This window comes from Lepidochelys kempii, chromosome 18 (genome assembly GCF_965140265.1).
Source record: "Lepidochelys kempii isolate rLepKem1 chromosome 18, rLepKem1.hap2, whole genome shotgun sequence".
Lineage (NCBI taxonomy): Eukaryota > Metazoa > Chordata > Testudines > Cheloniidae > Lepidochelys > Lepidochelys kempii.
The window spans coordinates 3,650,267-3,664,719 of record NC_133273.1 but is presented as its reverse complement, the minus strand read 5'-3'; the positions used below and the strand labels follow the sequence as shown (position 1 = coordinate 3,664,719).

Here is a 14,453-nt window from a genome sequence, read left to right as displayed (position 1 = left end):
GGGGGAGTATGGGAGGGGAGGGGTTGGGGAAGGATGTGGGGGAGTACTTGGGGGAGGGAAGGAGTTGGGGGGAGTATGGGAGGGGGTATTTGGGCGGGTGAGGGGTTGGAGAAGGATGTGGGGGAGTACTTGGGGGAGGGAAGGAGTTGGGGGGAGTATGGGAGGGGGTATTTGGGCGGGGTTGCATGGAAGGAGCTTTTGTTTCTGATTTGGGGCCTCAGCAAAGTCAGGGACCTGATTCTGGAACCTGAGATTGGGGGACTGGTATTACTGGCCCCCTGAACCCTCTGCACCCCCACGCATGATACAAGAACGAGCTCCCCCCCTCCTGCCAGCCGGTCCCCAGCCTGCATGGGGCCTGGGGGAGGAACAGCAACCTTTGGGAATCAGCCCCATGAGGAGAGAGACATGCGTGCATGGCCCTGTGTGCACTGAGGCCTGGCTGAGGGGCAGTGCCCAGAGGCTGGGCGCGCACACATGCTTACCACCGAGGTCCCTGAGCCCTGCTCCTTGTGTGGCCATCTGCCCCGGGCGGGGGAATGGCAGACCCCCTGGGGTTGGCACAGCAGTGGTCTATACCCACCGTGGACGCACTGGCCACAGAGAACGAGCAACATGCCATGGGTGCCATGGGCCAGACACAATGGAGGAGCGTGTGATTTGCAGATACCCCCACCTGTGTTTCTGTGTCTTTGGGGGTTCTGTCAAGTCTGCTCTGCCCCTCCGTTGGCTGATCCCCATTAAAGGCCCTAGACTGGGAGGGGTGGAAAGAGGAGAGGGCATTGGGCGCACAGATGAGTTCAGGGAGGGCCTGCTGCCCTGAGGAGACCGGGGGCTGCCCAGGCTAGTGTCCCAGGGTAGGCAGAAGTAGCTCAAGGTGGGTGAGTTGGGGAGCAGAGCCGCAAAGGGCTGCGGGGATGATGGACTTTGACACGGTGTGCAGTGGGATCTAGAGAGGCGGTGACATGGTCTGAACAATGGGCAGGGGGCCTGGGGATGAGTTCAGCAGTGTTTTGAATGGGCTGTGGGGGAGGGGTGTGCCAGGGAGGCTGCAGTGGGGGAGGGGATGAGGGGGCTGGCTCGGCACATATTGATAAACCCTTTATTTTAGCCACTGGATGAACTTTGCTGTGTTGCATAGAAGGGGCAGTGGATCTCTATGCGAAGGGGTGAGGGATGAAATGGAGTCTGATCGTTGCTCAGCGGTCCAGCTCGGCCTGGCCCATGGCAGCTGGGATGCTCTGGGATCTCTCCGGAGCAGTCGTGCAAGTGAGAGGGGCGATCCAGGATCACTGTGCCATGGGGTCTGGGTGCATCTGACACCTGCAGCCATGGTGCAGCTGGAGGTGTGGCTCAGGATGGCCCATGGCAGTAGGGGGGCAGTGGAGATGTGCTGAAGTTCGCCTGGTACTGCCCTTGCTCTGTTGTTGAGGTGCAGAGGGGAGCAACGATTTGCCCAGTGTTTTCTTACATCTGTTTTTTCTGTCTCTTGGAGCCTTGTTTGGAGCACTACAATGTTCTCATCAGGATTTTCACCCCCAAGCCAGTGACTTCTGCTCTCAACTTCAAAGCCTGTTTGGTTAGAGAGGGGAGCTGGGTTCTATCCCTTGCTCTTGGTTTGTGGCTTTGGGGATGTCCCCTCTTTGTGCCTCAGTTTTCACACCTGTAAAAAGGGGGGTGAGCATTCTGACCTGTCCCAGCATGTTGTTTAAGGTATTGTTTATGAATGTCTGCAAAGCGCTTGAGGGTCACTTAGTTACAGGTGTCGCATAGATATTAATAAATGCTGGGTGGGTTTATGCCCATGATGGCAGGACTGTATGGTCAATATACTAGGGTCTAACATGCAACTGACTGTTACCACTCCATTCAGGCCAGAGGTCACAGTGGAGATGAAGAAGGGCTGACTCCACCCCGGATCCCAGGTGGACTAGAGAGGACCAGTTATTAAGATGTGAACACATGGCTGGAGAGCCCTAGGGCCAAGTCCCTGCTCGGCCACAGATGCTCTCTGTGACCGTGGGAAAGTCACTTAGACTCTCTGGGCCTCAGTTCCCTCCCTGTACAATGGTAATAACAGGCCTGCCCTGTCTGCCAGGGGGGTGGGAGGAGAAATATATTTAATCTGGAGTGCAGACCTACAGTGGTGGGGCCAGATAACTACCTACAATAAAAGAAAAGGAGTACTAGTGGCACCTTAGAGACTAACCTACGATAGGTAGATATTTGTGATCAGATGACCAGCAGTGAAAGAGTTAATGTGGCCATGTCATTTGCCACTAAGCCTCAGAGTCTGGGGTGAGCTAGAAAGACACAGGCAGGTTTGGGCCTTTTTCCTTCTGTCTGATGCAAGGTCTGGATGGTTCTTTTTATGGCTTTATTAACCCTAGGCGATAGATCAGGGCTGCCAAGGCTTGGCTGGAGGACACCTTGGAAGGCTCAGGGCAGTAGGGTGGAAGTTAGTTCAGTCCTTAATCAAAGGAGCTGGGATGTTGGCTCTTTAATAAAGACTGCTTTTCTGCCAAGGATTTGTTAGGTATGTGAGTTAAATGCAAACCAACCCCAGGGACTGGATTTGACATCTCTTCCTGTCTGCGGGAACCAAGTGTCACTCTCATGATATGTGTGATTTCATAATGCAACTAGTTCTGTCCTCCATATAGCTCCCAGGGAACAGAGATCATCCGAGCTGGATTTCTGACAAGAAGACAACCAGAAAAATGTCTTTTAAAAAGAGCAAACCTTTCCAGGCATTCTTTACTTCCCTGTTCAGATGCAACAAAGGGCACAAACTCTTTATTTTTCTCTTTGCAAGTCACCTTTAGCACCTCATTGAAATGAAAGAGGAAAGCTTGACATCTCTCTCAGAGCTTCTGGGCCTGATCTGTAGCTGGTGTAAATCAGCCTAATCAGTGGAGATATGTTGATGGGCACAGCTGGGGATCCGTCTGCAGACTCAGGCACTGCACACGCCTTGCTGTGTTTTCCATTCACTAAGATCAAAGTCAGCCTTTCACTGTGACTGACTTGGATTAAGGGAAATCAAGACAAGAAAAGGTAAAGTGTCGGGGAGAGAGCACAGTGTGGGTATCTCCTCTGGAACATGCTACAGTAGCCCTGCCCCACAGAATGGCAGTTCCCCCTCCTGCTTTTGGGCTCCTAGATATTTAAAGGTGCAGTGCACAAATCAAAGCTGGAGTAGTCCCAGCCCCCATCCCTGCTGGCCCTGAGGCCAGGATTTGGTGCTGCTCATAGCCGCTCAGCAGCTGCTCTGCTTGGTGATTTGTGGGTGTCTTTAGCTGGGGCAGGGTTAACCCGGCCCCCTGAACTCTGTGTATAAAGCACTGGCGTGGGACTCGGGAGCCTGGAATTCCATTCCCAGCGCAGCCTCTGGCCTTGGACGGTGGCTTCTCAGCTTCCCCAGGAGCGTGGTGTGGGTCGTGTCACTGACCGCTCTGTAAACCCCTTTGAGAGCTGCTGCTGGACAGTGCTGCCTGGGCACTAGAACCCAGGTCCTGGCAGGCCGGTTGGGAGGACCCCAGCTTCAGCTCTTCTGTTGGAAAGTGTGTTTGTACACGCAGGGCCCGATCCTGTGCAGTGCTGAGTGCTCAGTTCCCACTGAAAGGACCTGGAGTTGAAAGGACTTGTGCCTCGCAGAAGGCTCTCTTGGCAGGTCATGTCGGGACCTGGAGCCTGTGACTGGGCTGAGAGTGCTCGAGAACCGCAACCAAGACTGGATCCAGCCAGGCACTCGGGCACTCAGATGCTGCGGGGATCAGGGCTGCAGAGAGAAGCACCCACTACTTAGCTCTAAGCCTGGGGGTCTCTGTGGCTTTGCTGAGGCTGGTCCACTGTGTAGGTGAAGCATGGTGTGTAAATGCTCTGTTGCAGGGCCATTGGCCAGTCCACTCCCAGATGCCTCCTGTTCCAGGACTCCCCTGGCTGAAACCACTTGGCCAAAGCCCCATCATTCACCATAAGTTCCCTGCATTCCCCGAGCTGGCCTCCAGGCCTGGGTCAGATGCCAGACAGGCTGGCCAGAGAGGAGCTGTCAGCCTGCTTTGTGTGGGGTGATGGATCGCCCGGGGGCGGGGGAAGGGGTCTGAGCGAGGTGGGCAGGCCCCAGGCAGTGATGGATGGGGGAGCCCTCCGCATCGTGGCCCCAAGCAGAGTAACGCTCCCTGGTCTCTCTGGCCGCCCCTCAGCAAAGCTCCAGAGACCGCTCCTTGTTTTCCACGCGGCCCAGGGGCCTCCCTCTCCTCTGCTCTCAGAGCAGAACGCAGCCCTGGCTGGAGGGGCCGGGCACCGGGGCTGTGCTGGGCCCTTCGCTGAGGGCCCCGCTCCGCCGCCTCTCTTGCCAGGTGATCCAGCAGGCCCTGCACCGGCAGCCCAGCACGGCGGCACAGTACCTGCAGCAGATGTACGCCGCACAGCAGCAGCACCTCATGCTGCAGACGGCCGCCTTGCAGCAGCAGCAGCTCAGCAGCGCCCAGCTCCAGAGCCTGGCGGCCGTGCAGCAGGTACGGGGGGGCGGGTTGCAAGCACCGTGGGGCGCGGCTGCAGGGGGCGGGCGCCTCTCCCTGCTCCCTGCCGGAGTCTCCCTTCCGGCGGTTTACATCGCCCCCATCCTGCAGGCTCCAGGCTGACCTGGGCTCGGGGCCCTGCTAGTCGTCCTGCGGTGACGGGCACGGGACAGGGACTTGGAGCCCTCCTCTACGTGCCGAATCTGTCTGCCCCACGCTCAGCCATCGGCCGTCCCCACGCACCCTCCTTCTCACCTGCCCGTCACCATGGTATCTGGGTACCACCCATGGATTCCCAAGGGCCATCCCACAGGTGGGGCACCAGGACCCTCTGTCAGGCGAGGAGGAGCCCCTGGGCATCGGGGCTGGGCCACTCAGCCACCTGCAAGCTCTGTGCCCTTCAGGGTGAGTCACTGGGCTGTTGCCCCGTGGGCGAGAGGCAGCTGGAGGGGAGGAGTTGGGAACAGGTCCCACTGACCTCTCCGGTGCTGCTGATAGGCAGAGATCTGCGCTACCTACCCCGAGTTGGGGACCCAGAGGAGCGTTTTGAACGCTGGCTCTGTTTGTGCCCCAGTGCAGCTGGGTGAAGAGGAGCAGCCGAGCCCCTGCAGCCACCTGGGTGTGATGCCAGCCATCGGAATGGGGGACAAGTGTCTGGCTCTGGGCACGAGTCCTGCCCAGCAGGGTGTGAGCCTGTGTCTGGCTGCGCAGCTGATGCCAGGGGGCACCACGCGTACGGGGTCGCGGCCAGAATGAACTCTGCTGAATGACAGGGTTTGTTCTAATTTTATTCAGGAATTAGGTGTGGACGGGTTTTAATGGGGCTGGGGTTTGCAGGGAAACTTTAGAGCAAACGTTTCCAGAGAAGAGCTCTGTGAACCCCAGGCCCCATATTGAAGGGCCGGGAGGGACCAGGGGGCTGTTGTGCAGGTCCCCCCACCTGGGCTGGGCTCCGGGGTGGGGATGACCTGCCTTTTGCTCTCTCTTCCAGGCGAGTCTGGCTGCTAACAGGCAGGGTGGCTCCTCCGGCAGCAATGCCCCTTCACAGACGTCATCCCAGCAGCCCACGGTAAGTCCAACCCCAGGGCAGTGCCCCTCTGCTCTGTGTGGCTACCCCCAGCACTGGGCCCAGCGGGCTGAGTAACCCCTGGTGGGACCATTGGCTGCTCCTGCTCTTCCTGGGCAGTGATGCCAGGAGCTGCCCGGAGCAGATACCGTCCATGTATTCATAGGCGCCAACTTCTGCTTCCGTCGGTGGGTGCTTGGCTCCACCCTGACTCCGTCCCTGCCCCGCCCCCATTCCGACCCCTTCACCAAATCCCCGCCCCAGCCCCGCCTCCTCCCCTGAGCGAGCCACGTTCCTGCTCCTCCCCCTCCCTCCCAACAGGCCTCCAAACAGCTGTTTGACGGAGGCCGGGGGGAAGCACTGGGAGGTAGGTTGAGGAGCGGGAATGCGGCACACTCAGGGGAGGAGGTGGAGAAGGAGGTGGGGCGGGGGAGGAGGAGAGTATGGCTGCAGGTGGGTGCAGAGCACCCACTGATTTTTTCCTGTGGGTGCTCCAGCCCCATAGCACCCACAGAACTGGCACCTATGCAGGTATTCACACACACACACACACACACACACACCCCCACGTGCCATGCTGCTGGAGCTCCAGGACAGCTCCCCCCGGCAGCCCTGGGAGCAGGGCCCTAGAGCTCTTGAGTCCAGCCACCAGGGGGCACCCCCCAGGACTCACTGTGCTGCAGGGCGCTGGGCAGGGCTGGCCTGGGAATTCCCGGGGGTGGGGCGGGCTGTGCAGCTGTTCAGTGAGACGGTGAGGGGCACAGGGCCAAGCCCTCCGGCAGACGGGCATTGGGGGAGGAAGAGAGACTCAGCCCCTGTAGGAGCTGAGCATACTTCAGAGCCCCAGTGCCCACAGCACCCATCTCCACCCCCTCCCTCCTGGGCTGGCATCTGGAGACAGGGAGCCTGACTGCAGCTGCCCCCTCCTCTCCTGGCCAGAGGCTATGGGACTCCCCTCCCCCACGACACAGCCTCCATCCTCCTTGGCTCTCGGGAGGGCACTTGCAAAGGCAGGGGGATCCCTGCGGGAGGGGAGTGGCTCTGAGCCCGCAGTGGGTCTGAATGGCAGCATGCCCCATCCCACAGCTCCTTCTCTCTCCCCAGATAAACCTGGCCACGTCCCCTGCCGCCGCCCAGCTGATCAACCGAGCTCAGAGCGTGAACTCTGCAGCCGCCTCAGGCATCGCCCAGCAGGCTGTGCTCCTGGGGAATGCCGCCTCCCCCGCCCTGACGGCCAGCCAGGCCCAGATGTACCTCCGGGCCCAGATGGTAAGAGGCAGGTGCAGAATGTGCCACATGCAGGCACCACCTGCCCTCCCTCCCTCCCCTGCTGCTTTTAAAGAGATGCTAGTGAGGGTGGGGGGCTTAGTGTAAACTCCCCCTCGCTCCCCCCCCCACCCAAAGGATCATCGGTCATGGGCCTGCCATGGCGCTGGAAGTGCCAGATCCCTGGGGCTGGAATAGCACCCCTGCCCCATACCCATGTGCAGCTTGGACTGCTTCCAGCAGAGGGCAGTGGTGAGGTACATGCAAATTCACACCGGTGAGCAGTTCCAATTCTCTCCACGAGAGGGCAGCAGTGACCCTTAGAAGAGCCACCTGCTCTGGTCCTAGCCCCACATGGAATCATCGAAGATCAGGGCTGGAAGGGACCTCAGGAGGTTCTAGTCCAACCCCCTGCTCAGACCAGGACCAATCCCCAGTTAAATCATCCCAGCCAGGGCTTTGTCAAGCCTGACCTTAAAAACCTCTAAGGAAGGAGATTCTACCACCTCCCTAGGTAACGCATTCCAGTGTTTCACCACCCTCCTAGTGAAAATTTTTTTCCTAATATCCAACCTAGACCTCCCCCACTGCAACTTGCACATGCTGGCACATCAGAGCTCCATGGTCACCCTGGTGACAGGCTGGCACAGGGCTGAGGGCTTGGCGGTCGTATCGCTCATCCCCACCCCTCGCCAGCCCTGAGCCCTGCCTAGGCAGCCTGTGTGTCTCATGCCTCTGGGGTCCCCTTGCTCTGCCGCTGTCCCCTGTCAGGCCCCTAACACTCATGCTTCCCCCATGGTGCTGTGCTGCTGGAGAAGCAGGATGGCTGGTGAGCAGCCAGCCCTATGGCTGTCGAGGGAACTCGCTCCCGTCCGGATGCGCTGTGGGGCTGGATTTGTGCTGGGGAAAGCAGGGAAACCGGCCAGCCCCATGGAATTCCTCAGCACTTAAGAACGGCCATACAGGGTCAGACTAAAGGTCCATCTAGCCCAGTATTCTGTCTTCCAACAGTGGCCAATGCCAGGTGGGAATGAACGGAACAGGTAATCATCAAGTGATCCATCCCATCGCCCATTTCCAGCTTCTGGCAAACAGAGGTTAGGGACACCCTCCCTGCCCATCCTGGCTAATAGCCATTGATGGACCTAGCCTCCAGGAACTTTTCTAGTTCTTTTTTGAATCTTCCGCCCCCCCGCCCCGCCCATGGCAGTTAGTCAGGTGGGAGTGAGTCTGTCTGTCTGTGCCTCTACCCACATCTGCAGGTCTGTCTGCCTGCCTGAGCTGCGCGGATCGGGGGAAAATGAGGGAAAAGCCTCTGGGGCCTCTTAGCTACAGAAAGTGGGGAACTCGGTGCTCATGGAAATGAATGAATGAGGCTGAAACTCTGGCTAGCACAAGGCATAGGACAGGCTTCTCCCCGAGCTCTGCCAATGCCCCTCAATCCCAACACGCAGCCCCCTGCTCTCCCAGTCCCCTGCACGTCAGCTGGCTTCACCCTATGCCAAAGCCGCCAGCGGCGCGGGTTTCCTGCCTGGGTACTCATCAGGCTCTGTCAAGCTGGTGGTTCAGCCCCCTACTGTTCCTTGGTTTGCCCCTCCCAGCCCCTCTCCCAGCCCTCTGCTCCCTTTCCTCGCAGCCCTTTCTCCTCCAGCAGCTGCCCTGGGCCCAGGAGTGTCTTTAGCGGCAGTGCTTGGGGAGCCCTGGTCCCCCCTGTGTTTGGGCCATAGTTTGGCTGCGTGGCCCTGTTCCAGGCCCTGGGTGGCCTGGCCTTGCTTGTGCCTCCCCTGCGCAGTGTTTATACCTGAGACTCTCTGTGTTTCCTCCCTTTTGGGCTCCAGCTGGAAGTGAGCAGTGGCCAAATGCAGAGGGGAGGGGCCCCCAGCGTTGGCTCCAGAGCCCCTCCCGGGCCTCCCTGATACCCCAGCAGGAGCTGCTGTTGCCCTGTGGCACCCCCGCTTGGGTAGGCACAGGGGAACCAGGGTGCCTGCGGGTCTAGCGGGGTGGGGGTGGTGCCCAGGGCTGGGCACTTTGCACAGATGCCTGGGGGGGGGGAGCTCTGCTTTCTGGCCCCTGCCCTTTCTGCTGGGGTCTGTGGGGAGCCTGGGGCTGAGCCTGGATTGTGCCACAGTCCCCAGGCTGGAGCTGGGAGGGCACCAGGCCATTCCTCCGGGCCTGCTGGGCTCAGGCAGGCAGGGGTTTTCAGGGACCCCAGTCATTCGTTATTAGAACGTTTCCCCTCAATGGCTGGGCCACACAAGAGGATAAGAGCCTATTGCTGTTGCGAGGCAGTGAAGCTACTCCTGGATCTTCCATGCTAGAGGGTCCTGGCTTAGAATGCTCCAGGTCTACCCCCAGGCAGCCCACAGGGAGGAGGCTGGGAAGCAGGTGACAAATTTAATCTCTAGTCTCTTGGGAAGCTCAGTTCAAATCCCGGCAGCAGCATCCCAGGATTTCACGCTCGGGGGGAAGGGAGGCAGGACTCTCAGCTCCACCTGTTGAGCCTGGATGCAAGATGCCTTTGTGTCAGGGCTGGGCCCCCAGGGGCGCATGATTTGCAGAAATCAGTCACCTGGCAAGGTAGGGCGCCCCCTGCTGGCCCTGCAGTGCTCACAGCTGCCCTGCTACCTGCGCACAGGGGAGGGGGCACAAGCGAGTGCTGATTCCAAGGTGGGTGAGGGCGCAGTCTGGGGGTGCTGCTGGTCAAAGCCCCAGGTTAAGAGGCACTATCCAGGCTGCAGTAGGTGGTGGATCAGGCTGCTTGCTGGCTCCCCGGCTCACAGTGGGTCTGTCAGGGGCACTTCCAATTGGTTATTGATGTCAGCAGCCATCATTGGCTGAGGCCATGGCTTGATGCCTCCTCCCAGAGCCAGTCAGCCGTGAAGAAAAAATATTCCCTGGGGCCAGGTTGCCCCCCTTCCCCCTGCCACCATTGTCCCCTGTATACCCCTCCCCCCCGCCACCAATGTCCCCTGTGCATCCCCCCAGTGTCCTCTGGGCACCCCCACACACAGCTGGTCACACACACATAGTCAGGGTCACAGCCCCCAGAGTCAGGGACATGCACACATCACAGTCGGGGCACTCCCCAAGAGTCGGACCACTAGGCCAGTGGTTTTCAAACTTTTTTTCTGGTGACCCAGTTGAAGAAAACTGTTGATGCCCGCGACCCAGTGGAGCTGGGGATGAGGGGTTTGGGTGTGGGAGGGGCTCAGGGCTGGGGCAGAGGGTTGGAGTGCGGGGGTATGGGCTGTGGGGTGGGGCAGGGAATGAGGGGTTCAGGGTGTGGGAGGGGGCTCTGGGCTGGGGATACAGGTTCTGAGGTGGGGCTGGGGGTGAGGGTTTTGGGGTGCAGGAGGGGGCTCTGGGTTGGGGGGCTCAGTGCTGGGGTTGGGGTGCAGGAGGGGGGTCAGGGCTCTGGGATGGGAGTACAGGCTCTTGAATGGGGCCAGGGATGAGGGGTTTGGGGTGCAGGATGGAGCTCAGGGTTTGGGGGGGTGCTCAGGGCTGGGGCAGGGAATTGGGGTGTGGGCTTACCTCGGGCGGCTCCCAGTCAGCAGCGGTGCTAAGGTAGGTTTCCTGCCTGTCCTGACACCGCAAACTGTGCTGCGCCTCGGAAGCAGCCAGCAGCAGGTCCGGCTCCTAGGCGGAGGTATGCAAGCAGCTCTGCACAGCTCTCACCCGCAGGTACCGCCCCCTCAGCTCCCATTGGCTGGGAACTGGCCAATGGGAGTGTGGAGCTGGTGTTCGGGACGGGGCAGTGCACGGAGCCCCATGGCCCCCCCGCCTAGGAGCCAGACCTGCTGCTGGCCACTTCTGGGGCGCAGTGCAGTGTCAGAACAGGTAGGAACTAACCTGTCTCAGCCGGTCAGCACCGCCAACAGGACTTTTAACGGCCCGGTTGCCGGTGCTGACCAGAGCTGCTGCGACCCAGTGCCTTCCATTCCATGACCCAGTACTGGGTCACGACCCGCAGTTTGAAAACCACTGGCCTACAGTAGGTGTGACAGACGGACCTGGGGAGGGAATCCCACCTGGGGGGTCAGACCCACTCAGCCCGTGGACTCACTTTCTCTCTCACGCTTCTCCAGCTCGTCCTGCCATAAGATCCCAGTGACCCGACCTGAGCGTCGGGTTCCCACGTGTGGGCTGCAGCCGCCTGGGGCCAGAATATTGGTGCTCTGACAGAGAATACGCAATAGCTCCGTGGAGTTCGTCAGCTTCATCCCTCACCACCACCATTCGATCCAATCGCAGAAATTCCCTCCCACACGCACAATCATCCAGTCACTGCCTCAGGCAGGCGCTCACACTCCACCCTGCTACACACTCACCGCACTCCAGCCTCACACATTTGCACACTCATATACACATGCTCACCCACCCCCCCCCCAGTCTCTCTCTCTCTCAGGATGGTCAGGAATGAAACCCCATGCCGGGGTGTCCCTAAACCTCTGACTGCCAGAAGCTGGGGTTGGATGACAGGGGATGGATCACTCGATAATTGCCCTGTTCTCTTCATTCCCACTGGGGCATCTGGCTCTGGCCACTGTCACAAGACGGGCTACTGGGCTAGCTGGACCTTTGGTCTGACCCAGTGTGGCCGTTCTTAGGTCTCTTTTTCTCTCTCTCTGTTCAGGTTAAGATTCTGTCATGGGTGCTGTTAGTAACGGTCAGGGACAGGTCGCAGACCATAAACATTCAGTGAAGCCTGTGACCTGTCCCTGACTTTTACTAAAAATACCTGCGGGCGGGGGACGGCAAAGAGTCTGAGCAGGGCCGGGGACTTGCAGCTGCTCCAGCCACACCGCTGCTCCCGCGCGGGGGCTGACCCACCCCAGCCGCTGCTCCGGTGGCTCCGGGCTGACTGCCGGCCGCTGCTCCTGCTCTGGTGGCACCCTCGGCAGCTGCTCCAGCCCCAGGGGTGCTGACCCGACCCAACCCCACCCACTGCTGCAGCCCCCGTGTGGTTCGAACCCTACCCCAGAAGACGTCCCAGAATCGGTGACAGAACTGTATCCTTTGTCATAGACACCCACTGCCCCATCACACATCCTCACACCCAGTCTCTCACTGTCTCACACCCCCCCGCTCTTCTGTCTCTGCAGTGACCCACCTCCCCTGGCCTTGCCTTTGCCCGAGCTGCCTCTGTGCCCCCAAGGCCTGTCCTGGGGCCGTCCCCAGCCCTGGGGGACTGGGGGCTGCTGGTTTTGCTTTCTCGGCCTGAGCCAGCAGCGGGTGACGTAAAAGGCAACACATTTCATGTAATTTCCAGGCCCAGCAAAGTAACCTTGTGCAAGTAGCTAGGAGCCTAGGCCGTGCTGTTCCTTTATCCCCCCAGCTCATCTTCACTCCTACGGCCACAGTCACCGCGGTGCAGCCCGAGGGCAGCGCAGCCCCCACCTCCCAGCCATCCACCACCACTGCTCAGGTGAGAGACGGCCTCGCTTGCCTGCCGCCCCTGGCTGCGGGAGGGGAGTGGGTGAGGAGAGCCTAGCCCTTGGAGTGCCCAGAGCCGGCCCACGCACTCCCGCCAGGGAGTGCCAAGGCACCGTCAGCAAATACCTTCCCCATGACTGAGTGTGTTGGGGATGTCAGTGCTGCGATGCAAGGCACTGGCTGGAGAGGTGGGGCATAGGCAGGAGAGGCGGGTGCCAGGGGGAGGGGCTATCGGCGGGAAAGGGCATGGGCGGGGGGGGTGGCTCAGAGGGGCTTTTCCACTCTATCCCGCTGGTTCCAATCCAGCTGTGCCCAGGGGTGTCTGAACTGGTGCTGCCAGAGACTTGTGGGGCCATTTCCCGGCGGCTCGGTGTCCACCCCATCAGTCGCTCTCTGGCCCCCAGGGGCTGCGTGAAGGGGCCGATCCTGCCAGCCCAGCCCCGTCCCTGGGATGCGCGTCTTGGGGGCTGTGTCTGGGCCCCATTCTGAAGCCTTGGGCCCTCCTGCCCCTCTGCTCCAGGTCCAGAATTTGGCCATAAGAGCCCAGCAGACAGTAGCACAAGGAGTGGCTTCCTCCCAAGCCCAGCAACTCCCCACCCTGGCCATGAAGCCAGCTCTAAGTAGCAGCCAGCTGGCTTCCAACACTTCTCAGGGCAAGGCCGCGGGGCCGGCTCCCTCTGCAGGCGCCAAGGGCAGCCAGGCTGAGCAGGCAGCAGAGCACCTTAAAAAGGGAGATGGCGGCATGCCCACCAGCATGGACAACCGCGGGCACCCCATGAGCCGGACAGTGACACCGGTGACCACCCACCCGCTCATTGCCCCAGGTAAGGCCGCCGGTGTCCTGGGTGAGGGGGCTGGAGGGCGGGAGCCACACTGTGCATGGAGAGCAGAGTGGCAGAACCTCTGACCAATGTGGCTGTGCTGGGTGCTGATGTTGTGGTGACGCATGCCGGCGCCCCACGGCGGAGCGCGGCGCCCCACGGCGGAGCGCGGCGCCCCACGGCGGAGCGCGGCGCCCCACGGCGGAGCGCGGCGCCCCACGGCGGAGCGCGGCGCCCCACGGCGGAGCGCGGCGCCCCACGGCGGAGCGCGGCGCCGTGTGCTGGTGCTCTATAGGGATGCTGCATTGCCACATGCAAGTACTTGGTGGCGGTGACACGTGCTGATGCGCTGGGGTGAAGCCACAGTGCTGTGGGCCCACACTCCGGTGGTTCGGCATGCCGGTGCGCTGTGGCCTAGTGCCAGGGCTGTGGTGGTGGGTGCTGGTCCCCTGGGGTCAGACCCATCATGATGTCACAGTGTGATGTGGCTCAGGGTTGTGCCAAAGTCCCTGGGTTGGTTGTTGCTGCATATGCCACCCTCTGGCCGGTGGTGCCTGCTGAGGGATGGAGTAGAAGACTCCAAGGGCTGGGAGGGGTGAGTGCATCCTTGAGACTGACACGGAGGGGATGAATCACGGGTGTGGACGCGATGCTGGGTCCCTGGGCTCAGCCCAGTTGCCAGTCAATCGGAAGGTGCAGGCCAAAGCATGAAACTTATCTGTAGCATTGTGTGTTCACGTGTACATGTGTTGCATATGATGACTGCTCAGACCCTCTAGCTGGGCTGGGTGGGCAGCTCCCAGCAGTGCTGGCTGCCTGCTCTTTGTCCCACAGCTCAAGCATGTGGACCTGTTGCTGCCCAAGGGGGATTCCTGGGTCGTCCCTCCCTGCTGCGTGCCAGGCCACTAGCCAATGGCAGGGGCCGGTGCAGTCTGTCAGGATCCTCCCGTTGCTGGAGGATCAGGCCCCAGAATCTCAGATAGATCGTTCAGCCCTTATGGCTGAACTTGGGAAATAGGAGCTGTAACTGGCACAGGAATGTCTGCCTGAGTCTGCAGAAAGCCTGAAACAGGGGGCCAGCTGCTCAGCCCAGGATTCTCTAAACTCAGCCAAGGGGAGGGGAGAGCTGCAAAGGAAACCACTGCAGCTCCCTGATTCCAAGGCTGGTTCTACGCCTGCCCTGACCCCAGTACACATTACAGGAGCCAGGGGTCTTCACTAGCCTACACCAACAGCCCCCTGAGCGTGTCTGCCAGCTAGGGATTGCTGGAGCACAGTAGTGCTGACCCAGCTCCTATGCTGGGGACTGCAGGGCAGGGGCAATCCCCAGCAGGGGAGATT

General features: G+C 60.5%; 1 protein-coding gene across 7 annotated transcripts in view; it reads left to right on the top strand.

Moving 5' to 3' along the window:
• Nucleotides 1-14,453, top strand: part of PHC2 (polyhomeotic homolog 2) — a 141,028-nt gene that overhangs the window by 89,415 nt on the left and 37,160 nt on the right. For 4 of the 7 annotated variants that reach the window (XM_073317239.1, XM_073317238.1, XM_073317237.1 and 1 more), the window contains 5 exons: nucleotides 4,362-4,520; nucleotides 5,515-5,592; nucleotides 6,694-6,858; nucleotides 12,128-12,283; nucleotides 12,812-13,115. In XM_073317239.1, the coding sequence (XP_073173340.1) occupies nucleotides 4,362-4,520; nucleotides 5,515-5,592; nucleotides 6,694-6,858; nucleotides 12,128-12,283; nucleotides 12,812-13,115 (862 nt within the window). Of the gene's footprint in view, nucleotides 1-4,361; nucleotides 4,521-4,660; nucleotides 4,929-5,290; nucleotides 5,298-5,514; nucleotides 5,593-6,693; nucleotides 6,859-12,127; nucleotides 12,284-12,811; nucleotides 13,116-14,453 lie in introns of those variants that run through there. The other 3 variants (XM_073317240.1, XM_073317241.1, XM_073317243.1) reach the window with 3 other exon arrangements.